A 27,405-nucleotide genomic window follows, 5' to 3' on the forward strand; every position below is an offset into this window, starting at 1 on the left:
CCGGTACACCAGCGGCAATCATTCGGCGCGCGGCCCGCCGACGCGCTCCACCGGCAGGCTCCATAAATTTAGTTCCCGGCTTTTTCAGCCGGACTAGGCCGCAGTTGAAATCCCCTTCAGGGGCGAAGGTGCCTTCATGGTCCCGATGGGCTGCACTTCGTGGATATACAGAAGCCCCCCTCCATGGTCCGGGCAGCCCCCACTATCCCACCACGGTGAAAGCGGATGGCGCAAGGAGGCGGACGGTTCCTCTCCACCTCCCTAACAAGGGGATGATGGATTGAGGTTTATCTCTCTATCCCTGCACCGTCCACGCTGCAATACTGACATCCGCGGCGGCTCCATGCCGGGACGTGCACCGTTGGTAAGTGGATCCTGCCAGTAATGGGCTTCTGCAGCGGGATATTGACAGGCAGTCTCAGGCTTCCCTGTGGCCACCTCCCTGTGGTAACGCTCCAGCCGGCTAAAAAATTTAGCTCCCGGCTTCGGCCGATGTGTAGTCCGCACACCAGAAGCGCACTGTGTCGCCTCAAGGCGGCTTAGCATTTTTTCCTGGCGCTTAGCTCCTGACGCGGAAGCGCTCAATTTTCTCGAGCAACGGGTGACCACCCCTAACTTCTACACTGACGCCGGCTGCAGAAATTTACGCCCCGGCTGGGGCCTATTCATGGAAGTTTCGAGGCTCCGCCCACGTCATGCCTGTGGCTGCGCCCCCTGAATTGGCGCTTCTCGGTCGCTGCGAGATTTTACCTAAACCCGCAGGACATGACCAGTATTCCCTGGTCTTAAAGGCACGTGACCAGTATTCCCTGGTCTTAAGGGTACGTGACCAGTATCCCCTGGTCTTAAAGGCACGTGACTAGTATTCCCTGGTCTTAAAGGCGCGTGACCAGTATTCCCTGGTCTTAAAGGCGCGTGACCAGAATTCCCGGGTTTTAAAGACACGGGACCAGTAAGTATCCCCGGGTCTTAAACGCACACGTCCAGCATTCCCTGGTCCTAAAGGCACACGACCAGTATTCCCTGGTCTTAAAGGCACACGACCAGTATTCCCTGGTCTTCAAGGCACACGACCAGTATTTCCCGGTCTTAAAGGCACACGACCATTATTCCCTGGTCTTAAAGGCACACGACCAGTATTCCCTGGTCTTAAAGGCACACGACCAGTATTCCCTGGTCTTTAAGGCACACGACCAGTATTCCCTGGTCTTGAGGGCACTATGACCAAACCGAAACTGGTCATAAATGAGGAGCCCTCTGCCGCTGATCCCAGTTTATCCCAGTGTAACTAGTTCCTCAGCCTAAACTCCCTCGTAGAGCTTTTGCCATCCAGTCCGGATAGGCGATTCACTGGACAGAAGCCTCTACGTGGGACGCTATGCCTGGTCTGATTTTTAAGGTTGACAGGCACTTTAAAGGGCGCCGGTTTCCCCACACCATCCACAGATGGGCACACGAAGGTCCAGGCCTAACGCCAGACAACCTGTCCTGTCCACCCGGAGACCTGAACTCTGTGGATGTACAGAGGCACCCCTTTTTTTCGGGCATCTGAGCACCATCCTCTGCATCACCACTATTTAACAGAAGATGCAAGTAGGCGAATGTTCCCTCTCCACTTCCTTGTTAAGAGGATGGTGGATCGAGGCTCCTAATTTTTAACTCTGCAATGACCTGCTGGAAGCAGCGGCGCATTCTGCCACTCGGCAGATTAACCGGGTACAATCTCCTGTGGTTTACCTACCAGTATTCCTGCCCGATATGTCCTCAATTAAAAATGCCACGATCTGTCAAATAGCACATCTGGTTTGTTCCGTTTGGCAGCTACGGGTCCAGCCCTTTAACCTCCCTATCCGCCGCATGGATTGCTAGAGCAACGGTCTCCTGCTTGGAGTCCTTAACTATTTTGATTCACACCAGTATCCCTTTCCTGAAGACAGTTCAACTGGTCAATCATATTTTTGAGCGGGAGACTAACGAAGAATCGTACGTTCCCGCAGCCCCGACCAACAGTGAAAGGGTTGTCCAGGACAGTCTAGATCTAAGGGATCTTGGTTCCTAAAAAGGGGAACGAGAAGTAGGACCGATCCCGGACCTCAAACTTCTAACAATCTTTTCACAAGGTTCTTTTTCTTCTTCGAATGGAGTCTCATCCGCTCAGCCACTACTTCAACAAAAAAGGGTGCAGTTTCTGGCATCCATCAACATTCGGGATGTCTAACCTCTTCAAAAATTCCTTTGCTTTTCCATTCGTGAACAGCATTTAAGTCACGACCTTGTTCTTTGGACCGCATCCAGGGTGTTCGCAAGGGTCATGGCGGCTGTCATCTTGCACCTAGAGGCGTGGTCGTCCTGCCCTGTTTGGCCGACTGTTTACCCGCCCTTGCAGGACTACGCTAAGTTGTCTATATCACTTGTGATACCCTCTCACCTGGGCTGGTGGCTAGACTTAGACAACTCCTCATTTCCAGCCCAGCAGATATCCTTTTTGAGGATGATCCAGTATTCTTCCAGAAGGGTGGTAAATCTCCCCCCAGACAAGGTCATGGTTTTTCAACAGGGAGCTCGCGCTCTTGCTCACTCATCCCCTCATTTCATTTGATTTGCTGGGAGGGTTCCAAAAAAAAATAAAAATAAAAATAAATAAATAAATAAAACGGAGACAACAATGGAAGCATTTTCCTTCGCTCCGTTAGTTTTCGGCAAGTCAAGCAGCCTTTCAGACGATAGTCTGAGCTCCTTCTTCATCCGGAGTTTTTTCTCCCGGTTCCATGGTTACTAGTAACTTCCAATGCTAGTTCTCTTCTCCCGATCATTGCTCTGGAGATCTCAAGGGTAGTCCTATAGTAGGTCCTCTCCTTATGGCGGGTCAACCCATCCGAATCAATTGGACAACGCCACGGCTGTGTCATACGTCAATCATCTAGCGAGTACCCACGTTCAAGCACCATGGCCAAAGTAACTCACATGGGCCGAGATCTATCACTCGGTGATCTTGGCAGTACATATCCCAGGAGTAGACCTCTGGGCTGCGAACATATTTAGCCGTCAGGGTTTCACCTCAAGTGAGTGGGAACTTCACCGGAAGTATTCCATCAGACCCGCCTTCACTGGAGCTCTACAGTTGTGGTTCGGATGGCGTCCTGACTGATCGCCTGTGTACTGGAGTTTGTTGTTCGGCCTCGAGATCCAGGAGCCTTCGCACTGCATGCTCCGGTTATTCCGTGGTACCAGTTTCCACTTCCGAAAGCTTTTCGGAAACAGAAAGGGCCCCAGTGATCCTCAGAAATCCGCATTGACCACGTCAGTTCGCTTGCAGTTCGTCTTTCTGCAACAAAACTGCAAGTAGGGACCACCTCGCAGGATGTTTTCACATGTAGTTCTTCCCTATTGCATACCGTTAGATCATTGGGATCTATTCTATTAGGGAAGGTTGCCCCCTTTTTCTCGGCGGTATCCTCATCCTGACGAGTCTTCGGTGCTAACGGGTCTTTTCAGACTTTTTTCTCTTATTTCCTTCAAGGCAAGGTTGTCCTCAAGCCTTCCCTGTCCCTAGTTACCAAGGTGGTATTGTATTACTACTGTCATGAGGGCATAGTTCTTCCCTCATCTTTTTTGGCACCACTCCACAAGATGGAATGAGGTCCCCATATTCCGGACAAAGCTAGTGCTCTGAGTAGGTATGTCTTGAGGACGGCGTCCTTCCGAAGGTTGGACACTGTATCTTGGGTTTCCTAACGGTAAGAGGAAGGCTTCCTGACTTTTACAGGAAGGGTTTGGCCGTTTCCATCGGCCATTTAGCCTGGTGTATTCTTTCACCATCCAGGAGTCCTTCCGTGTTAGAAGACAGCCTATCTCCCTGTCTATCCTGGGTTCCAGGCACCAGGCGTCAACAAGACACGCCTGCAAGCTTGCGGATTCGTCCAGTCCGCATGCATTCTTGAAGCATTATAATTCCCAGACTTCCACAGATGTGACTCTGGGCAGGCGGACTCTGCAGGCCGCGGTGGCGCACTTGTAAGTAGCAGTTACACAGAGCCTGATCTGACGTTGTCCCCACCCAGGGACTGCTTTGGTACGTCCCACGGTCTGTGTCCCCCAATGAGGCGTAGGAGAAAAGGAGATTTTTGTTTACTTACCGTAAAATCTTTTTCTCCGAGCCAATCATTGGGGGACACAGCTCCCACCCTAGTATTGGCTTATGCTTGTTTTTACAATCCGATATGCTATACTCTCATATATGGTATGACATGCTGTAAGCTAATATGTTGTTACTGATCTCCTACTGCTTTTTGCACCGAACTGGTTAGCTGAGGGCCAGCAGGAGGGTGTATACTGCAGGGGAGGAGCTAACTTTCTTTGTATCACTTAGTGTCCTCCTAGTGGCAAGCAGCATAACACCCACGGTCTGTGTCCCCCAATGATTGGCTCGGATAAAAAGATTTTACGGTAAGTAAACAAAAATCTCCTTTTGCTTCATTCTCTTTTGTGTTTTTTCATTTAAGACAAATTAAATGAAGATAATAATACCAAAGAATTTGTGTTTGCAATCATTTTCAGGAAGAAACTGAGCATTATCTGACAGAATTGCAGGGGTGTCAATACTTTTGGCCACAACTGTATGGTTGTATATCAGGATGTTGCCTGAATAGAAATGTCCTAATGTACGTATACAGTGTTTGTATTACTTGCGGGAAAATGGAGTAGGACGGCAAAGATAAAATCTCTGTATTTTCTCCATAGTTTGTTATTGTTAAAGGCAGCAGTTCTGATGTTAGGAATATATTAGTGAATAGTTTTTTTTTTTCTGCAGTCAAGAATCTGCATTTTATCCACTCATTGTTCCTTACTTGAAATGTTATATGTTAATATTAATTCTTTATTTGCTTTTTAGATCTCAAAACAGATTTGTGCAATGGCAGCTGCAGCATTTATGCCAAGTAAGTAGGTAATGATATAAGCGTGTACCAGTACTGGAAACTGTGTGTTATTGGTACTTGCCGTGCATGAGGACAGATCAGCTAATGGGAATCGGCAGGTACAGGGATGGCGCAGAAGTGTAACAACATTTTAACCCCTTTTAAATGTAGGAAATCATAGTATGTTCTAATTCTGGCCCGCATGTATAGATCAGGCTCAGAAAGTTGCACCATGCTCGGGAGATGTCGGCTGTGCAGCACATCCAGCATCTGCTCGTACCAGAAACTAGCTCCGATTGCTGCTGTTCATTTAAATTGCACCGTCACTCACAGACAGATGATGCCGATGCACACATGCTCTGACTTCCATCAGCCCCCCTGTGACACAATCATGGGTTATCGATGTGTTAGCAGGATATTTGGGGGCCTCCTGAGTCCTGATAGCCCCCATAACGGTCATCTGTTCTCCTGTGAAACTGGTGCTGGGCTTCATATTAGAACATCATGTTCTCTACATAATGAAATACTAGCAATCAAACAATTGCAGGTTGAATACCCCAAAAGAAACTAAAAAAAGAAGCATTTAAAAAAATAAAAAATAAAAGTTTAAAACTTTTTTTACAAAATTTAAAAATTCACTACCTTTTTCCCCAGTTTTTTTTTTTTTTTTAAATATTAATAAATGTATTTATTTACTGATCTATCAATGCGTAAAATGAATTAACCTGTACAATGAATGCTGTAAAGTGAAAACAAAATGAAACTACATAATTACAGTTCTTCAGTTGCCACCCCTCCCTAAAAAAAAAATGCAGTTGAAATAAAAATATCAGCTTGCCATGCAAAATTACAAGCCCCCACAAAGGTCCACCAATAGAAAGGTTATAGGTCTCAGAAAAACACAAACATTTTTTTTTTATTTTCCCCCAAAAAATTACCATTTAAAAAAATAATAATAATTCTAAGTGTATTATTGCTGTAATTTTACTGACCTTTAAAATCATGTTGCTGGTCATTTTTTTTCTGCACAATGAACCCCCCATAAAAACAAAACCAAACAATGGCAAAATCGTGTTTTGTTTTTTTTCTTTAATTTACATTTATTTTTATTTTTTTTTGCTTCACTTTATTTCAAAACACTTGGAATTTTTTTCCATATTCAGAACATTATATGGTAAAGTCAATTTTGTCATTCAAAACTACAATTAGGCTATGTGCACACGTCAGGATTCTTTGCAGAATTTTCCTGAACAAAACCGAACTTTTTCTGCAATAAATCTGCTCGCGTTTTTATCGTGTTTTGGTTTTTTTTGCTGATTTTTCCGGAACTTTCCACTACTATATTATAAAGTGGCAAATCCGGAGATTTTCCGCAACATGTGCACAAAAATTGCGGATTGCATTCTAATAATAGGATGCTTAATGTCAGGTTTTTTTAGCGTTTTAATCAAGGAAAACTGCCAAAAAAACGTAAAAAAAATGCGAAAAATCCTGAACGGGTGCACATAGAATTAATCTTTTTAATCTTGTGGCTATGTCGATGGGAAAAAGCTACGGTTCTTGGAAGAAGGGAAAATTAAATATTTATATTGGCTGCGGCTGAAAGGGGATAATATTGTATAGATAGATCTATATGACTGTACAAATAAATACCGCACTTATATCAGATATGTAGATGCCTACAGCATGAAATCATTACCCACAATGGTACTTTATAGTTTGAGGCTGCACCCTCAACAGGTTTTCTTTAGGCTATATTGCTGATCATTAATCATTGCCATAATAAGTGATCACATTCTTGACTCAAGACTTTAGTAAGGAATTATCTTTTTTTTCTTACCAGCTGCATACCAAATACTACAAACTCAACTGCAAAATGCTCGTGCCTTGCTGGTTTTGCAGGAAATGGGACACATTGCACAGGTATGTTCACACTGCACAGGAATGTTCGTAGGGCGCAAGTACAGTGTATTCGGCTCCCTGAAACTTTTCAACCTTTTCCCACATTTCATGCTTCAAACATAAAGATACTAAATGTAAATTTTTGGTGAAGAATCACCAACAAATGGAACACAATTGTGAAGTTGAACGAAATGTATTGGTTATTTAAAATTTTTGTGGAAAATCAAAAACTGAAAAGTGGGGCGTGCAATATTATTCGGTCCCTTTACTTTCAGTGCAGCAAACTCCCTCCAGAAGTTCATTGTGGATCTCTGAATGATCCAATGTTGTCCTAAATGCCTAATGATGATAAATATAATCCACCTGTGTGTAATCAAGTCTCCGTATAAATGCACCTGCTCTGTGATAGTCTCAGGGTTCTGTTTGAAACACAGAGAGCATCATGAAGACCAAGGAACACAACAGGCAGGTCCGTGATACTGTTGTGGAGAAGTTTAAAGCCGGATTTGGATACAAAATGATTTCAAAAACTTTAAACATCCCAAGGAGCTCTGTGCAAACGATCATATTGAATTGGAAGGAGTATCATACCACTGCAAATCTACCAAGACCCGGCCGTCCCTCTAAACTTTCATCTCAAACAAGGAGAAGACTGATCAGAGATGCAGCCAAGAGGTCCAAGATCACTCTGGATGAACTGCAGAGTTCTACAGCTGAGGTGGGACAGTCTGTCCATAGGACAACAATCAGTCGTACACTGCACAAATCTGGCCTTTATGGAAGAGTGGCAAGAAGAAAGACATTTCTCAAAGATATCCATAAAAAGTGTCATTTAAAGTTTGCAACAAGCCACCTGATGATGAAAACCAAAAAACAAAAATTTTTGGCAACAATGCCAAACGATATGTTTGGCGTAAAGGCAATGAGTTGCCCGCCTGGGCAGTGGGGTACTCGGCACCGGGTCCGGTCGCACTTAAAGGGGATGTCACGGTGGCTACGACCCAGTCCGTGGCCCTGGTTGCCCAATTAAAGGGGATTAGGACTTTAAAGGGAATTTTGGAATAAAGTCTATTCATGACGCCACCTGTGGTTCTCAGTCAGAGGGACCGATGCTGCTTAAAGGGGTCCTCTGGGGTGATATTGTTGCAGCAAGATGGTGACGCTTCCCACAGGTGAAGCGGGGTTCCCAATGGCAAGGATGGTGTATGCCGGCAAATAAGTGGAGGACACAAAGTTGTAAAGCCTTTACCTAGTTTACTGACAGTAGCAGTCCACAGTCCAGGTACCAGGAACAGGTGATGGTATGGCCCAGCCGGCCTGGAGGCAATAGTCAATCCCTCTCCCAGGTGGGGTCCATAAGCCTTCCTACTCGCGCTAGTGTGTGAGGTCCCTGCTGCCTGTAGCTGCTGGCAAAATCCTCTCCCTCCTGTCCTGAGACATGTACCTCTATGTACCTCTATGGTGGGCAGCTTGAGCCGTTTTATAGGGTCTCTATCATGACCCTGGCTCTTGAGGTGCTACTTCAGATTCAGGCGTGGTGTGGGCAAATAACATACAGTCCTATGCCCTCCGGTTCTGCTGTGTGTCCTGGAGTACAACACAGCCTTGGGCTCCCGGTGCCCGGTTCTTGTGCTTTGGCTCTGAGGGTGCCCCTTCACACTTCCCCTCTGAGCCCCTTTCCTTCTCCACTGTGCATCTTTCCTCAGTAGCTCCACCGCTTTCAACCCCTCGGGTTCACTTCCTTCCAAGGAGCTGCAGCTCAGTTCTGGCTGCTCGGCTCCGCTGTCTGCTCTCTGTTCCAAACTTCCTTCTCTCTCCTCTCCCTCTAACAGACTGACTAACTCCTCCTCCAGACCAGAACACTTGAAGCTGGGGAAGCTCCCCTGAATCCGGATCCTGAGCTCCCCCTTCTGGCCTGGATTCGAAATGTGTTGAATGTGGGTGCATTACCAGGTAAAGAGAATCCTTCTTGCCTCCAAGCATGATATCTCCTTCCCCGAAAGGAAGGCAACATCACTGTAACAACCGGTTACCTGGGGTGTTACAGCAACACAGCTCATCACCCTGAACACACCATTCCCACTGTAAAACATGGTGGTGGCAGCATCATGGTTTGGGCCTGCTTTTCTTCAGCAGGGACAGGGAAGATGGTTAAAATTGATGGGAAGATGGATGGAGCCAAATACAGGACCATTCATGAAGGAAACCTGTTGGAGTCTGCAAAAGACCTGAGACTGGGACAGAGATTTGTCTTCCAACAAGACAATGATCCCAAACATAAAGCAAAATCTACAATGGAATGGTTCACAAATAAACGTATCCAGGTGTTAGAATGGCCAAGTCAAAGTCCAGACCTCAATCCAATTGAGAATCTGTGGAAAGAGCTGAAAACTGCGGTTCACAAACGATCTCCATCAAACCTCACTGAGCTCGAGCTGTTTGCCGAGGAAGAATGGGCAAGAATTTCAGTCTCCCGATGTACAAAACTGATAGAGACATATCCCAAGCGACTTGCAGATGTAAGCGCAGCAAAAGGTGGCGCAACAAAGTATTAAGTTAAAGGGGCCGAATAATATTGCACGCCCCACTTTTCAGTTTTTGAATTTCCACAAAAATTTAAAATATCCAATAAATTTCGTTCAACTTCACAATTGTATTCCACTTGTTGTTGATTCTTCACCAAAAATTTACATTTGGTATCTTTATGGTGGAAGCATGATATGTGGGAAAAGGTTGAAAAATTCCAGGGGGCCGAATACTTTCGCATGGCGCAGGCATGTTCACATTGGTACAGATATGATCTCATTGGCACAGGAATGAGTACATTTCACAGGAACAATCACATTGCACAGGTATGATTAGAGCTGTGTATTATAATCCACATAATTATGTACACTTACCAACCTGACTATTCAATAACTGACATATAATGGTCAATAAAAAAATCTCATCCTAAAGTCACAACATAGTAAATATAACAATGAACCAGAGCTGGACAATGACATTAATTAGTTAAAAATCATCTGCACCAATGAACCAATTTTTCTCGCAGGCAAAAGTAAAACAGATGTTTCCCAAGCATCTTTCTAGCACGCAGAAACAACCCATATAGAATCTTCGTGCTTCTAGGTTTTTTTTTTTTACTTATTCACTTGAATGGGCGAGTTTGGTTTGTTTGGACCAGAATGGACCCAGAATGGCGAGTTTGGTCCAGGCTCGGAAATTGCTCAATTTTTTTATTCCATTTATGACCATTTCAGTGTAGCACATGATGCTTTTCTTGTGATTTCAGAAGTGGATCCCTGCACCGTGAACAATGGGGGATGCTCAAAGTTTGCAAACTGCTCTAGAGCTGCCTTGGGACAGGCGCGTTGTACCTGTATTGATGGCTACAATGGAGATGGGGTCCTCTGTTTTGGTGAGAGACACATATTTGGATTCTTCTTCTGTGTCATGTTGGTGGTCTTAGCATGTAAATAAGTTTGATATATTATACATGATATAGAAACATACCTTCATATACTGGGGAGGTCCCAAAGTGCAGTAGAACACATATAGCTTTGGTGCATGTAGTTTTATTTATTTTCTTATGAAGCCTCCAAGCCTCTAATATATTGCAGTCATCATATTATACTTGTGTACTTACAATTGCTCATTTTGGCTTTCTATCCAGATAATTCTTCTCTTTTCCATTAGGTCTATTACATCATGTTATTAAACACTGACTAGCTGATTCATTCTAAGCTCTATCTAGAAACAGGAGGTCAATTTGCCCTGTATGAGTCATGAGTCACTGCAAAAGTCTATGGCAGGAGGAAGCATCTGGGTCAGAAGTTACAGAGGAAAATGATAAATGGAGGGACAAGAGACTTCCTGTTTCTACATAGAGCAGATAAGAGAAGAATTATCAGGGTAGAAAGGGAAAATGAGCAATTGTAAGTACACAGTGCCATATAATATAATGACTGCAATATAGTAAGAGGATGAAAACTTTGATGGGAGGAGGAGGGCTTTTTTAAGTGGGTTGTGATGGACAAATGAACCACAATGGCGGTGGCTTTATTGTCCTACACTACTAGATAGGAGAGCATGATCTGTTGTTTTTTAGTAACAAAACTATTTTGCCTTTTTCCCCCCCAATTTAATGCAGAAATTGATGCATGTCTGAAAAATAATGGTGGCTGTCATTACTATGCAGAATGTACTAAAACTGGGCCGAACATGGTAAATATCCTTCCTTAAAGTTACTAATAATTACGGTATATGAATGTGCTGTAGAAATATTCATTTGTTGTATGTTTTGTCTTTTATTTAGGCCAATATTGTTTTTTAATGAATATTGTGTTTTTATTATACTGGTAACATTAGTGTTCCATTAATTAACTTTTATCCTTAATAACAATTATTCTCATAATAAGAAAAAAAAATGTATCAGTCTTTCTATTTTTTTATTTCATTATTTTATAAAACTTTTATGATGGAAGGCAAAGATTCTTTCCATAGCTCATCAATGTGCTGAAGAAATCCCATATGTACTAATGGTGATGTGTCTGGTTGTATGTTTCCTTATGATACCGAAATATTGTACATTTTTACTCGTATACCAGGATTTTTCTTCTTACTTTCTTTGCAGGTTGCTTGTAATTGTCGTCCAGGGTATGATGGAGATGGCATAACGCTTTGTACAGCAATCGATATTTGCAAAGAGGTTTGATATTCACTTATTACTAGAGACGAGCGAATCCGTTAAAGGCCAATGAAATTTGCCTCAAATGTCAAAAATTTGGGATTTCTCCTTCGCCTCATTGGGGGACACAGGACCATGGGTTATGCTGCTGTCCCTAGGAGGCTGACACTAAGCTGAGACAAAAAAAGGTTAGCTCCTCCCCTGCAGTATACACCCTCATGCTGGCTTCCAGAGACCCAGTTCAAGCTTAGTGTCCGTAGGAGGCACACTGTTTTTTAATTCTACCCGGACGAAGGGGGCGACGGATTCTTTCATGGTCCGATCTCCCCCGAACCAACAACAGGCGAGCACGGGAGTTTCACCTCACCGTATCCTCTCCTGCGACGGGGGAGCCACTGCCTGAGCTGACCTTTTTGGGGCGACGTTTTTTTTCCCAATAGGGCACCGATCTCCCCACTTTTGTCCAGACGAGCACTGGTGTTTTACCTCCAGTACCCTCTTCTGCAGCCAGGCCTTTTTATTGCCGGACTGCCCTGTCCACCAGGTTTCACCCTCGGCTGTACAGAGGCACTAGTTCCCGTGGCGTCCGTGCAGCACTCCCTGCATCACCACTGCATGCAGCTGATTCAGGTGGTGGACGGTTCCTCTCCACCCCCCTTTCTGGGGTTGGTGGATGGAGGCTTCCCAACACCTGCACCGTCCCTGTTTTTTTCTTCACCCCAGACACTCCTACCTCAGCCCCTGGTGCGCTGCTCCTTCAGGGTAAGTGTCTTGTGGAATGGGGGGGGTGGCGCCGGCTCTGCGGTTCGGAGGGCTCCCCCTGTCTAGTGGCACTTTTTCCCTGGGTCCCCTTTTGTGTTCTCGGCGGCCGCGCTCCGGGCCGAAGCCGCAAATTTAGTCCCCGGCTTCGGCCTTGCCGGCCGGGGATCTGGCGCTTCCCGATAGGCTCCGCCCCCTTTTTCGCATCATCGCGCGGCTCCGCCCCCGGTCCTGGCGCTTCTCGCTGTGTGCGAGATCTCTTCCCCAGGTCTCGGCGGCCATCTTGGATTCTCTGCACGCCGGCAGCTCCTGGTCTTCCAACCGCAGCGTCCTCCATGTGCAGCGCTGTGCACGCCAGCGGTCGCCTAATCCTCCTGCCGCCTCTCTCTCTCTCTTCTTCCTCTGTGGGACACAGGACCAGGGTAAGGAGACCGTCAGCTCTCTCCTGCAGCGTCGCCCTCGCTTCCTTAGGCTAGACCCTATCTGGCATCAGTGTACACCATGTCCCAGTCAAGGTCCAAAAAATCCTCTAAGGTGCATACGACCCTTTTTTTCTGCGTGTACCACCTGCCAGGCCCCACTCCCTAGGCCTCAAAGCTCTCCCCTCTGCTCTGCCTGCGATGCTCCATGTGCCCAGGAGCCCTCCACCGCCACCGGCTCCGGCGTTCCTAGTCCCCCCCCGTGGGCCGTTTCTCTTTCGCAGTCCGTGGATTTTTTAGTCAACGCCATCAAATCCATTCAAAATCCTCCCGGGGAACGAGGCAATCCGTTACAGGTGTTAAGAGATCCCTCCTTAGCAGGGGAATCGTCGGCTGGCAGGGGCCGCTCTCCATTTAAAGAGGCACGGTCATCCAGAAAACGGAACCGTACTACCTCTCCTGAACGTTCACCTCGCCACTCAGACTCTGGCGGCTCCACCTCTCGCTCACCCTCTTTGGGGGCTCGCAGCGTTCACGACTCTGAACATGAGTCCGAGGTATCATGGGACCCGGAGGCTCCGGAGTTCAGAGCTACGGTTGACTCCCTCATTGTCGCAGTCAATCACGCGCTTAAGGTGGATGATGACTCTAATTCCGCTCCGGAACACGCGGTCTCTTTTACCAGAACCAAGCGTTCCCACAAAACTTTTGCCTCTCACCCAGCTTTTCTGGATATAGTCAGACGACACAGGGAGCGTCCAGATAAGCGTTTCTCGGGTAAGAAGGATCTGGTTTCAAAGTATCCCTTCTCAGCAGATCTCGTGAAAGACTGGACGGATCCCCCCATAGTAGATCCCCCGGTATCACGCTTGGCTTCCAAGACACTTCTTTCAGTCCCAGATGGAGCCTCAATTAAGAGTCCCTCTGAACGCCAGCTAGATTCTCTAGCTCGCTCAGTGTATGAAGCCTCAGGCTCTTCCCTGTCCCCCTCCTTCGCCGCGGCTTGGGTGACCAAGGAAATGGTTTCCTGGGCGGATGCTCTAGCGAAATCCATTCATGAACAGGACCTCCCATCTGAGATGGCGGACCTGGCTAAACAGATAGCCATGGCTAGCGATTACGTGATGTACGCCTCCCTTGATGCAGCGAATTGCGCAGCATCGGCGGCTTCTAACGCCATCTCTATCAGAAGGGCTCTTTGGCTCAGAGAGTGGCGCGCAGATTCCTCCTCTAAAAAATCACTGATCTCTCTCCCTTTTCAAAGTGGGCGCCTTTTCGGCGAAAAGCTTGACCAGCTGATTTCTGACGCTACAGGGGGAAAGAGCAAGTTCCTTCCCCAACAGAGGCCCAAGGCGGCCTTCCAGCGCCAGCCTTACTTTCGTTTTCGGCCCTTTCGTACCAGCCCAGCCTGGTCCACTCCTACCGGTCTTCCCAGATCAGACCGATCCGCCCGCACAGACAGAGACGCTCGTCCATCCTTCAGGCCGAATCCTTCCTGGCGAGGGAAGCCGAGGCAGTCCAGAACCAGAGGTTCGAGACCCCCCAGATTCCCGTCTCAATGACTCGGGAACGGCGCCAGTCGATACCACCAGAGTAGGAGGACGTCTTCTCCTTTTTCAGCAAGCCTGGCTCTCCGTCATTCACGACGAATGGGTCAGGGATCTGGTATCGTCTGGCTACAAAATAGAGTTCTCCTCGCCTCCTCCAACTCGGTTTTTCCCCTCCCGTCTCCCCAGCTCGGGAGCTCAGTCTCGCGCCCTCCTTTGCGCCATTCACTCCCTCCGCCAAAGCGGGGTCATTGTTCCGGTCCCGGAGCACGAGAGGTTCAAAGGTTTCTACTCAAACCTCTTCGTCGTGCCAAAGAAGGACGGAAAAGTGCGCCCCATTTTGGACCTGAAGCTCCTGAACAAGTGCGTAAGAGTACGGCACTTCAGGATGGAATCGCTCAGATCGGTCATCTCGTCGATGGAACGGGGGGAATTCCTGGCATCGATAGACATCAAGGATGCCTATCTTCACGTTCCGATATTCCCGCCTCATCAGAGGTTCCTCCGCTTTGCCGTTCGAGAGGACCACTTCCAGTTCACGGCCTTACCCTTCGGTCTTGCCACAGCGCCCAGGGTATTCACAAAGGTCATGGCGGCTGTCATGGCCATCCTTCATTCTCGAGGAGTCGTCGTGTTACCTTACTTAGACGATCTCCTCATAAAGGGCCCGTCGTTTCAGGCCTGCGAGTCAAGTGTCCACATTACCCTGGATTCTCTTTCGCGTCTGGGCTGGTTGATCAACTTGGACAAGTCCTCTCCCGTTCCTGCCCGTCGGATCTCCTTTCTGGGAATGATCCTGGACACTTCAAGGGGTCTGGTCTTGCTTCCTCGGTCCAAGGCCCAAGCGCTTCAGCAGGGAGCCCGTACGCTCTGCCATCCTCGCCCGCGAACCATTCGGTTCGCCATGAAGATTCTGGGAAAGATGGTTGCAGCAATCGAAGCGGTCCCTTTCGCTCAACTCCATCTACGCCCCTTGCAACAGGCTTTGCTGGGCAACTGGGACAGGAGCCTCCCATCTCTCGATCGCCCTTGTCCCCTGTCCCCGCGGGTCAGACAATCCCTCGTATGGTGGACCCTGGGTCAATCTCTTCTCCAGGGGAAGTCCTTCCTCCCTATCCGCTGGTTAGTGGTAACTACCGACGCCAGTCTTCTCGGCTGGGGAGCGGTGTTTCTTCACCACTCTGCCCAGGGCCGTTGGACAATTCAGGAATCCAGACTCCCCATCAACATCCTGGAGATTCGGGCTATCAGACTTGCCCTGAGTCGCTTTCACACCCTGCTCGCGGGTCACCCAATACGAGTCCAATCGGACAACGTCACGGCGGTGGCTTACATCAACCACCAGGGGGGTACCCGCAGCAGGGCGGCGATGCAGGAAGTCTCCCACATCCTTCGTTGGGCCGAAACCAACCATTCCATCATCTCTGCGGTGCACATTCCGGGAGTCGATAACTGGGCGGCGGACTTCCTGAGCCGCCAGGGCCTTGCCTCGGGGGAGTGGGAACTCCACCCAGAGGTTTTTCGACAGATCTGTCTTCGCTGGGGGACCCCGGACGTGGATCTGATGGCGTCCAGATTGAACGCCAAGGTTCACAACTTCATTGCTCGTTCTCGGGATCCCCGGGCTATCGGAGTGGACGCGCTGATTTTCCCGTGGCATCAGTTTCAACTCCCATATGTGTTTCCTCCTCTTCCCTTACTGCCGAAGGTGATCCGAAAGATCAAGACGGAGGGGGTTCCGGTCATTCTAGTCGCCCCAGATTGGCCACGCCGCGCTTGGTACGCGGAACTCGTTCAGCTCGTAGCCGACGTCCCCTGGCGGTTACCAGACCGCCCAGACCTACTTCGCCAAGGTCCGATCTGCCACCAGAGCTCAGGGGCCCTACGTTTAACGGCGTGGCTGTTGAAACCTGGATTCTAACTCGTGCCGGTTTCTCCCAGCAGGTAATTTCCACCATGTTAAGTGCTCGAAAGGCGTCTCCCGCCTCCATTTACCACCGCGTCTGGAAATCTTTCTTTTCATGGTGCAGGCTCCGAGGGCTCCCTCCGCTCGTTTTCTCTATTCCTTGCATCTTGAGTTTCCTTCAGTCCGGTCTGGACTCCGGACTGGCTCTGAGTTCCCTCAAGGGCCAGATCTCAGCGTTATCCGTGCTCTTCCAGCGCAGGATCGCCGCCAACCTTCAAGTCAAGACCTTCATTCAGGGAGTCTCCCATGTGGTTCCTCCTTACAGGATGCCGTTAGAGACCTGGGATCTCAACTTGGTCCTGGGGGTTCTTCAGGAGCCTCCATTCGAACCCCTTCAAGACGTTCCGCTCTCTGTCCTCTCGTGGAAGGTTGCCTTCCTGGTAGCGGTGACGTCCATCAGAAGGGTTTCAGAGCTCGCCGCTTTGTCCTGCCGGGCACCGTTTCTGGCCTTTCATCAGGACAAAGTGGTCCTACGCCCTTCCCCGGCGTTTCTTCCGAAGGTGGTCTCATCTTTTCATCTTAACGAGGACATCATCCTTCCTTCTTTTTGTCCGCAGCCCAAGCATAGGGTCGAGAAGGCTCTCCATACTTTGGACGTGGTACGGGCCCTCAGGAGGTACATTTCCAGAACGGCTCATTTCAGGAAATCGGACGCCCTTTTCGTGCTCCCGGAGGGTCACAGAAAGGGTTTGGCTGCGTCTAAATCCACGATAGCCAGATGGATCCGATCTGCTATCCAGGAATCCTATCGGGTCAGAGGCAGTCCTATCCCGGCGGGGATTAGAGCTCATTCCACTCGGTCGATGGGTGCTTCCTGGGCCATCCGGCACCAGGCAACAGCGGAGCAGGTTTGCAAGGCCGCAACGTGGTCTAGCCTGCATACCTTCACAAAACATTACAATGTCCACATTCACTCCTCTGCGGACGCGGCCCTTGGCAGGCGTATCCTGCAAGCGGCCGTTGCGCACCTGTAGTCAGATGGTACACGGAGTTATTTGGTTGTATTGTTTCCCTCCCAGGGACTGCTTTGGGACGTCCCATGGTCCTGTGTCCCCCAATGAGGTGAAGGAGAAATAGGGATTTTTGTGTGTACTCACCGTAAAATCCTTTTCTCCGAGCCACTCATTGGGGGACACAGCACCCACCCTGGTAGCCTTACGGCTCGTTGCCTTTTTCTTTTTTGGTCTTTGACTGTTTGTTTGACATGTTATATGCTAATGTTATTTGTTATATTGTTGTTATTATCCTACTGCTTTTGCACTGAACTGGGTCTCTGGAAGCCAGCATGAGGGTGTATACTGCAGGGGAGGAGCTAACCTTTTTTTGTCTCAGCTTAGTGTCAGCCTCCTAGTGACAGCAGCATAACCCATGGTCCTGTGTCCCCCAATGAGTGGCTCGGAGAAAAGGATTTTACGGTGAGTACACACAAAAATCCCTATTTTTATCACTACTGAATTTTTTGCTGATTTTTCTTTGAGCGAATTCAGGAAAATAGCAGCCGCCGCTGTTGTGATGCAAGTCCATGTACAGACTTCACGGAAGTAATAATTAGTGTAAATTATAAAAAATAATGTTGCGGAACCCCAGAGCATAATAAATGTAGTGTAAAAGAAAAAAATAATATTCACCTCCACTTCACGTGTCCTAACACTGCAACTCCCCATCCAATTTTTCGCGCAACTCTCTGGTCTCTTTTTTTTTTCCCTTCAGCACCCCATGCAATGCCCTCTCCTGCTACTTCTCTCAGAGCTTCTAGTGCCGAGTACATCTCTGACATCACGACGTGTCGCCTGAGGCTCTTGGGTAACGGATGTTGGGATGTCAAAAGCCTACTTGGCGATGGAAGCCCCGGCACCGAGGGGAAAATGCAAGAAGAATACGTTGCATATGGTGTTGGAGGAAAAAAATTACGGGAGGAAGCTACATGGAAGATCAGAAGGTGCTGCAGTGGCAGGAAAGTAGAGCGGCAAGGCGAGATTTTATTTAAAAAAAAAAATCGTGTTTATAGAGCTCTGGGGCTCTAACGTTTTTATTTTTTATTTTTTTATATTTTGCAATAGTTTTTTCTTCCGGGAAGTCTGCATACGGACTTTCATCTTAACAGGTTAAAAAGGAAATCTGGGGATTTAAAAAAATGAGCTGAAGACAATATATTATAAAGTAAGAAACTAAGCAATAGTCACATCTTCAAGTCCCAGCTTTGATGACTCTTTCATTTATGTGACTGCTGCAGTCAATCACTGTCCTCAGCGGTGACACTTGGATGCACGAGACATGATCGCTCATTGGTTATGTGAATGGTGGACATGTCTTTGTTGTTGGGTGGGTGGGGACCCCAGAGTGGCTGGGGCTTGAATAGGTATATATTGCTAATTTTATGATTGTATAACTTTTCCTACTATCAGATTTTTTTTTTCTTATTTGTGTAAAACGTGTCCTTTTTCATGTAATTATGTAATTATGTAATGTAAAGGAGACGGTGCTTTATTACTGGGATTGTCTGGCTAAGACCAAATGTAGACAACCGTATGTCACGGTCCAAGTAGGACTGCAAATTCAGGACTGACCGCAGGTCTACTACCCCGAACTAGGCTGCCTTATGCTGTATTCTTCTATGAGGCTGTTGAGTTCGAATCAGGAGATCCGCCATCAGTCTGGGAATCGCGATCCGTACTGAGACTGTGATATATGAATGTCTGAGTTTATCCTAAAGAGGTTGCCTTATAGGACAACACTTGTGCAGGAAGACCTATAATATGCAAACTGCCTCTTCAGTGAGGAAGGACTAGATCTCTGTAGTGCCACCTATTGGAAGTAGCAATCCTACAAGTCAACATCGACCCTTTAACGAGTCTTGTCCAATTACATAGGATAAAAGCCAAACCAGAATCTCAATTTGGAGACAGTGTTTTGGGATCAGTGAAAAGTATTTGGTTTGGCTGGGTGAGGCTTCTGACTCTTTGTGGAGAGTGACATGCCTGGTCTAGTATGCCAGTGTGAGGAGATTACTGACCTGGCTAATGGACCGGTTCCTACAGATAGATTCGCACCAACTCTAAATACTACCCAATATTATCTCATTCACTCATGCATTTTATTTACACATCTTTTCTTTCTTCACAGAATAATGGAGGATGTGGGCAATATGCGATATGCATTTACACTGGCCCAGGAAAACGTTCCTGCAGATGTTATTCAGAATTTTTCGGGGACGGCTTCAACTGCACAGGAAAGATTGCTCAGGTTCTCTACCCAATTTATCTAGGTGGCAAATTGTCACCTTTTCCTTTGTTCTGTTGTTGTCTAACTTTTTTTTGCAGGGGTGTAGCTATAGGGTGTGCAAAGGTAGCAGCACCTGCTGGACCCTGGTGACCTAGTGGCCTATGGCATCTATCCCTCATAGTAACATGCCATTACTAGAACTGACCATTTATAGATTTTTATTGTGACCCCAAAATCTTCAAATTACACTTGTACGTACATAACGTCATATTACCCCTTTATGCTCCATACATCCAAACCCGGCATATGACACATGTACCTCACAACTCACACATCAGGAAGGGGTGAAAACCGTGAAATGGTTGGGTTGCTGGTGCATGTGGAGCGCCCCCACTGACGCAGGGCCACACAGTCCCCAGTACCGGGTCTCTCTTCTGGCTCTGTCGATGTCACGGTGGCTAGACCCCGGCCCGTGACCCTGCTAAGGGGCGTCCAATAAAGAAACAACAGTTCGAGGTGTGGTGCAAGATGCAATCAATAACAAGGACACAGGGATGCAGTCTCTTTACCTCTTTACTGAAGGCTTCAGGATCCTCAGTCCGAAATACGGTTAACCGGGCGGTGAGAGTCCGGCCGGTCCGATGGCACCTCCAGAGTTCTTTTTGCAGGTGGAAATCGGTGCCTACCTTCTAGCGCTTGTGTGTTGTGGTCCTCCCCTGCTGGGCTTACGGGATAGTCCCCACAACTGTTGTGTCTGTTTCTGAAGTTCCCTCACAACTCGATTAAGATGTTCTGCTTCGTCCCCCAGATGATATGGCTAGGACGCACCCGTATGACGGGTAGGCCTGGAGTTCTTCCGGGACCCTAGAGTCGCCCCTCTCCAATTGTTGCCCCCTATGTCGTCTTAGGTGATTTTGGTGAGACAGCCAACCTAAAATCAACTGTCCTGCCTCTGTTTGAAGTATTGCTTAGAGCCTAATACTTCCTCGGCGTTCTGGCCACCGGCTACGCGCCTCAATAGGATGTTGCATCGTCTTACAGCACGACTCCTACTGGTGTTTCTCCTTGTTGCGTTGATCTTGTTTCTCACCCTCCTCAATACACCTCGCTTCTTATCCTTTCTTAGGATGCTGCCGCACGTGGGGCAGGCGCAGCTCCGTAGCTCTCTATCTCGTGCTAGGTCTCTGCCAGGATCCCACTCCTGACAAGGACCCCCCTGAGTCTCTCCCCGCAACACCCTCTGCCACAGGATGTTGCCTGTTCGATCCCCAGTTTTACCAGATTGTCAGGAGTGGCCTAATACATAGCGCCCTTAGCTCCCCCTAGAGGCCAGACTGTGAAGTGTATTGGTGTCTGTGATACCTGCTCAGATGAACTCCTTCAGTGCCATCAGACATACCATCACTCCCCTTAGTGGCGGAGCATCAGTACTGCAACGACCAGGACTCTGGGGCGCTGCACTCCCCCCCCGGTTAAATCCAGTACTCCTGGACTGGGAAGAAAACAACAATACATGTCAGCAAAAAGACATACAATTTTTGAAATTCAATAACTTTAAGCAAACTTGAACAGAGCTTCCCTTTATGGGAGGTAAGGACACTTGAACATTACAAACATGGTTAAATACGTTAAAGAACATACTATAAATAACTTTTCTTACCCAACCGGGTATTCTACTTAGTGCAAATTTCTGAACAATAATTTAACATTGCCTTTAAGGATGTACACACTGAATCCACTAAAGACCTTCTTATAAAACTCTATAAGGCTAATCAACTTTTCTTCATTTTCCACCTTTACATCTGCAGGACCGCCTGTCTATCTGCCCCAGGCCTACTGCCTCTCGTTCTGTTGCAGGACCGCCCCTTTCCGCCCGGGCCTTCTGCCTTTCTGCTACTATATACAGCAGAGGTCCCCAACTCCAGTCCTCAAGGCCCACCAACAGGTCATGTTTTCAGGATTTCCCTAGTCCTGCCCAGGTGATAATTGCATCACCTGTGCAACACAAAGGAAATCCTGAAAACATGATCCGTTGGTGGGCCTTGAGGACTGGAGTTGGGGAACACTGATATACAGTATAGGACGTATCATCCATCTCTTAGTTCAAGATCACTGAGCCACCTCTGTATGGCTCCTAGGAGGACTCACTAACTAACCCCGTACGGGTTCACTTTCTGTCCTCATTCTTCTAGCAACATCATTAAACATTTCTCTCAACTAACTAGTTAACTACATATAACTTCTACATATTAGCATTATTACTTCTTCTTTCAAGACATCATTACCATTTAACTATCTTAAGGCAACACTATTCGTAAGTGCAACATGTGAACATTCCCTTTAAGAGGGGACCAAGTCTCTATGAGGTAGTGCAACTTCTCAAGCTGCAATGTTGTGGATTCTGTTTTTGGGCTCCCTCTGGTGGTTACAACTGGTACTGGGTGACTTTGGTGGGTTGCGGTCTCTGGTTTCCACCTGTCCGTCAGGGGCTGGGTGTTTCCTATTTAACCTGGCTTTCCTGTCATTCCCTTGCCGGCTATCAATGTATCAGCGTGTCTCTGTTACCTTTGCTACCTGCTCCTAAGCCTTCAAGACAAGCTAAGTCTGGATTTCCCTGTTCCATGTTTGCTTTAATGTTTTTAGTCCAGCTTGCAGATATGTAATTCTCTGCTGCTGGTTGCTCTAGTGGGCTGAAATTACCACTCATGTACCATGAGTTGGCACATGAGTTCAAGTAATTTCAGGATGGTATTTTGAAGGGTTTTAAGCTGACCGCGCAGTTCACCTTTTGTATCCTCTGCTATCTAGCTTTAGCGGGCCTCATTTTTGCTGAATCTGTTTTCATAACTACGTTTGTGCCTTCCTCTCATTTCACCGTCATTATATGTGGGGGGCTGCTATATCTGTGGGAATATTTCTCTGGAGGCAAGAGAGGTCTGTGATTCTTCTGATAGGGGAAGCTAGATCTCCGGCTGGCGCGAGGCGTCTAGAGTCCCCCCAGGAATGCTCCCCGGCTACTGTTAGTTGAGTGTTGAGGTTCAGGATCGCGGTCAGCTCAGGTTCCATCACCCTAGAGCTCGTCCTGTTTTTGCCCGTGTTCTGTTGTTAAATTCCCTGCCATTGGGAACATGACAGTATAGCCGGCCCACAAAGTGTTAATTGTTTGGGCTGAAGCAGGAGGAAAGGATGTGTTGAGGGGAAATTTTTTTTTTTTTCCCTCAGAGTTTTGCTGCCTAGCCCTTAATTGCTGTCTAGCTGCTTCTTACCTCCTCTTAACCCTTGAATGGCTCTGACCTTAGCTGTTTAACATGGATGTCCAGAGTTTGGCTTCCAGCCTGAATAATCTCGCTGCTAAAGTTCAAAACATACAGGATTTTGTTGTTCACACTCCTATGTCTGAACCTAGAATTCCTATTCCAGAGTTTTTTTCTGGAGATAGATCTACCTTCCTGAATTTCAGGAACAATTGCAAATTGTTTCTTTCTTTGAAATCTCGCTCCTCTGGAGACCCTGCTCAGCAGGTCAAGATTATGATATCTTTCCTGCGGGGCGACCCTCAGAATTGGGCATTTGCATTGGCACCAGGGGATCCTGCATTGCTCAGTGTGGATGCATTTTTTCTGGCACTGGGATTGCTCTATGAGGAACCTAACCTGGAGATTCAGGCTGAAAAGGCTTTATTAGCCCTCTCTCAGGGGCATGATGAAGTGGAGGTATATTGTCAAAAATTTCGGAAATGGTCGGTGCTTACTCAGTGGAATGAGTGCGCCCTGGCTGCAAACTTCAGAGATGGTCTTTCTGAGGCCATTAAGGATATTATGGTGGGGTTCCCTGCGCCTACAGGTCTGAATGAGTCTATGACTATGGCCATTCAGATTGATCGGCGTTTACGGGAGCGCAAACCTGTGCACCAGTTGGCGGTGTCTTCCGAACAGGCACCTGAGACTATGCAATGTGATAGAATTCAGTCCAGAAGTGAACGGCAAAATTATAGGCGGAAAAATGGATTGTGTTTTTTATTGTGGTGATTCAGCTCATGTTATATCAGCATGCTCTAAACGCACAAAAAAGGTTGATAAATCTTTTGCCATTAGTACTCTGCAGTCTAAGTTCATTTTGTCTGTAACTCTGATTTGTTCACTGTCATCCATTTCCGTTGATGCCTATGTGGATTCGGGCGCTGCCTTGAGTCTTATGGATTGGTCGTTTGCCAAACGCTGCAGTTTTAGTCTGGAGCCTCTGGAAGTTCCTATTCCTTTAAAGGGAATTGACTCTACACCATTGGCTGTGAATAAACCGCAGTACTGGACGCAAGTGACCATGCGCATGACTCCCGTTCATCAGGAGGTGATTCGCTTCCTTGTACTGTATAATTTACATGATGTACTAGTGCTTGGGTCTGCCATGGTTACAAACTCATAATCCAGTCCTGGATTGGAAAACAATGTCTGTGTTAAGCTGGGGATGTCAGGGGGCTCATGATGATGCACCTCTGATTTCAATCGCTTCATCTACTCCTTCTGAGGTCCCTGCATTTTTGTCTGACTATCGGGATGTTTTTGAGGAGCCTAAGCTCAATTCGCTCCCTCCTCATAGGGATTGTGACTGTGCTATAGAGTTAATTCCTGGCAGTAAGTTCCCTAAGGGTCGTTTATTTAATCTGTCAGTGCCAGAGCATACTGCTATGCGGAATTATATTAAGGAGTCCTTGGAAAAGGGACATATTCGTCCATCTTCGTCCCCTCTGGGAGCAGGTTTTTTTTTGTGGCTAAAAAAGATGGTTCCCTGAGGCCTTGTATAGATTATCGCCTTTTGAATAAGATTACAGTCAAATATCAATATCCATTGCCATTATTGACTGATTTGTTTGCTCGCATTAAGGGGGCTAGGTGGTTCACTAAGATAGATCTTCGCGGTGCGTATAATCTTGTGCGGATAAAGCAGGGTGATGAGTGGAAAACCGCATTTAATACGCCTGAGGGCCATTTTGAGTATTTGGTAATGCCTTTTGGACTTTCTAATGCTCCTTCAGTCTTTCAGTCCTTTATGCACAATATTTTCCGTGAATATCTGGATAAGTTTATGATTGTGTATTTGGATGATATTTTGGTGTTTTCTGATGACTGGGAGTCTCATGTTCTACAGGTCAGGAAGGTGTTTCAAGTTCTGCGGGCCAATTCTCTGTTTGTGAAGGGCTCAAAATGTCTCTTCGGAGTACAGAAGATTTCTTTTTTGGGGTACATTTTTTCTCCTTCTACTATTGAGATGGATCCCGTCAAGGTTCACGCTATTTGTGACTGGACACAACCTACATCTGTTAAGGCTACTTTCACACACAGCATATTTGCTGCGTATTTTTACGCGCGCGTATTTTGCTGCTGCTTTACCTGCGTTTTTTTACGCAGGCAAAAAACGCAGCTGCTTTCACACACTGCGTTTTTTGCTGCGTTTTTTGCAGCTGCGTTTTTTTCAGCATTGTGTACTGAAAATAAAGTAAAGCCATCACACACACCCAGCCATAACACACACACACTCAGCCATCACACACACACACCCAGCCATCACACACACAGCCATCACACACACCAGATACCTCATACACACATGACACACACACAAATGCAGCATCACACATCTCACACACACACACACACACACACACACACACACACACACACACACACACACATCACACACACACAATCTCCTCTGTGGTGCAGGGGCGGCTGATCTGTCCATGTGCACTGCAGCTCTTCAGTTTCTCCGGCTGCTCACAGCTCTGCACTGTCCCGGCACCTCCCCCGTCTCTCCTTCTCTGCCGGGATAGCAGCTAAGAGCAGGAGACGCCGGAGCTCCGTGCACACACAGGAGGAAGTGAGTCGCTGACCTCTCATCTTGATCGCTGCTGGCTCTCTTCCTCAGCGTGGCAGCGCCGCACACACAGGGGGCGGGGGGGGGGGGGGGGGGGTGGGTTCGGTCGGGAGGAGACATTAGTGTCCCGCCCGGGATCCCGGGGCTGGCTGTCAAAATCAGGACAGTCCCGCGGGATCCGGGACGGTTGGGAGATATGCCTCCGTACAAAGACGCCGACACCCAGGACAAAGGCGCTGTGTGTGGACGGTAATATGGGGCCCTATGGGGATACGCAGACACGCCGCTGCGTAAAGAATTGACATGTCAATTCTTTTTACGTCGGCGTGTTTGCAGACAAAAGCGCCGCGTTTTTTTGCGGTGTGTCTGAACGGCAGTGAATTTCTCATTCACTTTGCCGGCAGACGAAAATGACATTGCGCATTTTTGAAAAGCGCCCGCAAAATAGCGCTCAAAAATGCTCTATGTCTGAAAGGAGCCTAAGAGTCTTCAGAAGTTCTTGGGTTTTGCTAATTTTTATCGTCGGTTCATTACTAATTTTTCCAGTGTTGTTAAACCTTTGACTGATTTGACTAAAAAGGGTGCTGATGTTGCTAATTGGTCTCCTACGGCTGTGGAGGCCTTTCAGGAACTTAAGCGCCGGTTTTCTTCTGCCCCTGTGTTATGTCAACCAGATGTTTCACGTCCTTTTCAGGTTGAGGTTGATGCTTCCGAGATTGGAGCGGGGGCGGTTTTGTCACAGAGAAGTTCCGATGGCTCGGTGATGAAGCCATGTGCGTTCTTTTCTAGAAAATTCTCGCCCGCCGAGCGCAATTATGATGTGGGTAATCGGGAGCTTTTGGCCATGAAGTGGGCATTTGAGGAGTGGCGTCATTGGCTTGAGGGTGCTAGACATCGTGTGGTGGTCTTGACTGATCACAAAAATCTGATTTACCTTGAGTCTGCCAGGCATCTAAATCCTAGACAGGCTCGTTGGTCGTTGTTTTTTTCTCGTTTCGATTTTGTGGTTTCATACCTGCCAGGTTCAAAGAATGTGAAGGCAGATGCTCTTTCCAGGAGTTTTGTGCCTGACTCTCCTGGAGACTCTGGGCCTACTGGTATCCTTAGGGATGGGGTAATATTGTCCGCCGTCTCCCCAGACTTGCGACGTGCATTGCAGGAGTTTCAGGCGGATAAACCTGATCGTTGTCCACCAGAAAGACTGTTTGTTCCGGATGATTGGACCAGTAGAGTCATCTCCGAGGTCCATTCTTCTGTGTTGGCTGGTCATCCTGGAATATTTGGTACTAGAGACTTGGTGGCCAGGTCTTTTTGGTGGCCTTCTTTGTCAAGGGATGTGCGTACCTTTGTGCAGTCTTGTGAAGTGTGTGCTCGGGCTAAGCCTTGCTGTTCTCGGGCCAGTGGGTTGTTGTTGCCCTTGCCTATCCCGAAGAGGCCTTGGACGCACATTTCCATGGATTTTATTTCAGATCTCCCTGTCTCACAGAAAATGTCCGTTATCTGGGTTGTGTGTGACCGTTTTTCTAAGATGGTTCATTTGGTACCCTTACCTAAGTTGCCTTCCTCCTCTGAGTTGGTCCCTTTGTTTTTTTCAGAACGTGGTTCGTTTGCATGGGATTCCTGAGAATATCGTTTCTGACAGGGGATCCCAGTTTGTGTCTAGATTTTGGCGGACGTTTTGTGCTAAGATGGGCATTAATTTGTCTTTTTCGTCTGCATTCCATCCTCAGACGAATGGCCAGACGGAGCGAACTAATCAGACCTTGGAGACTTATTTAAGGTGTTTTGTTTCTGCTGATCAAGATGACTGGGTTGCCTTTTTGCCACTGGCCGAATTTGCCCTTAATAATCGGGCTAGTTCTGCTACTTTGGTTTCTCCTTTCTTTTGTAATTCGGGGTTTCATCCTCGTTTTTCCTCTGGTCAGGTGGAGCCTTCGGATTGTCCTGGAGTGGACGTGGTGGTGGACAGGCTACATCAGATTTGGAATCAGGTGGTGGACAATTTGAAGTTGTCCCAGGAGAAGGCTCAGCAGTTTGCTAATCGCCGTCGCCGCGTGGGTCCCCGACTTCGCGTTGGGGACTTGGTGTGGTTGTCTTCTCGTTTTGTCCCTATGAA

General features: G+C 47.6%; 1 protein-coding gene across 2 annotated transcripts in view; it reads left to right on the forward strand.

The window, feature by feature from the left end:
- STAB1 (stabilin 1) overlaps positions 1–27,405 on the forward strand; it is a 191,501-nt gene that overhangs the window by 110,610 nt on the left and 53,486 nt on the right. For both annotated transcript variants that reach the window (XM_077276156.1, XM_077276157.1), the window contains 6 exons: positions 4,892–4,937; positions 6,760–6,839; positions 10,111–10,236; positions 10,969–11,042; positions 11,452–11,526; positions 19,320–19,439. In XM_077276156.1, coding sequence (XP_077132271.1) covers positions 4,892–4,937; positions 6,760–6,839; positions 10,111–10,236; positions 10,969–11,042; positions 11,452–11,526; positions 19,320–19,439 — 521 coding nt within the window. The remainder of the gene's footprint in view (positions 1–4,891; positions 4,938–6,759; positions 6,840–10,110; positions 10,237–10,968; positions 11,043–11,451; positions 11,527–19,319; positions 19,440–27,405) is intronic.

This window comes from Ranitomeya variabilis, chromosome 8, assembly GCF_051348905.1.
Source record: "Ranitomeya variabilis isolate aRanVar5 chromosome 8, aRanVar5.hap1, whole genome shotgun sequence".
In the NCBI taxonomy this organism is placed as follows: domain Eukaryota; kingdom Metazoa; phylum Chordata; class Amphibia; order Anura; family Dendrobatidae; genus Ranitomeya; species Ranitomeya variabilis.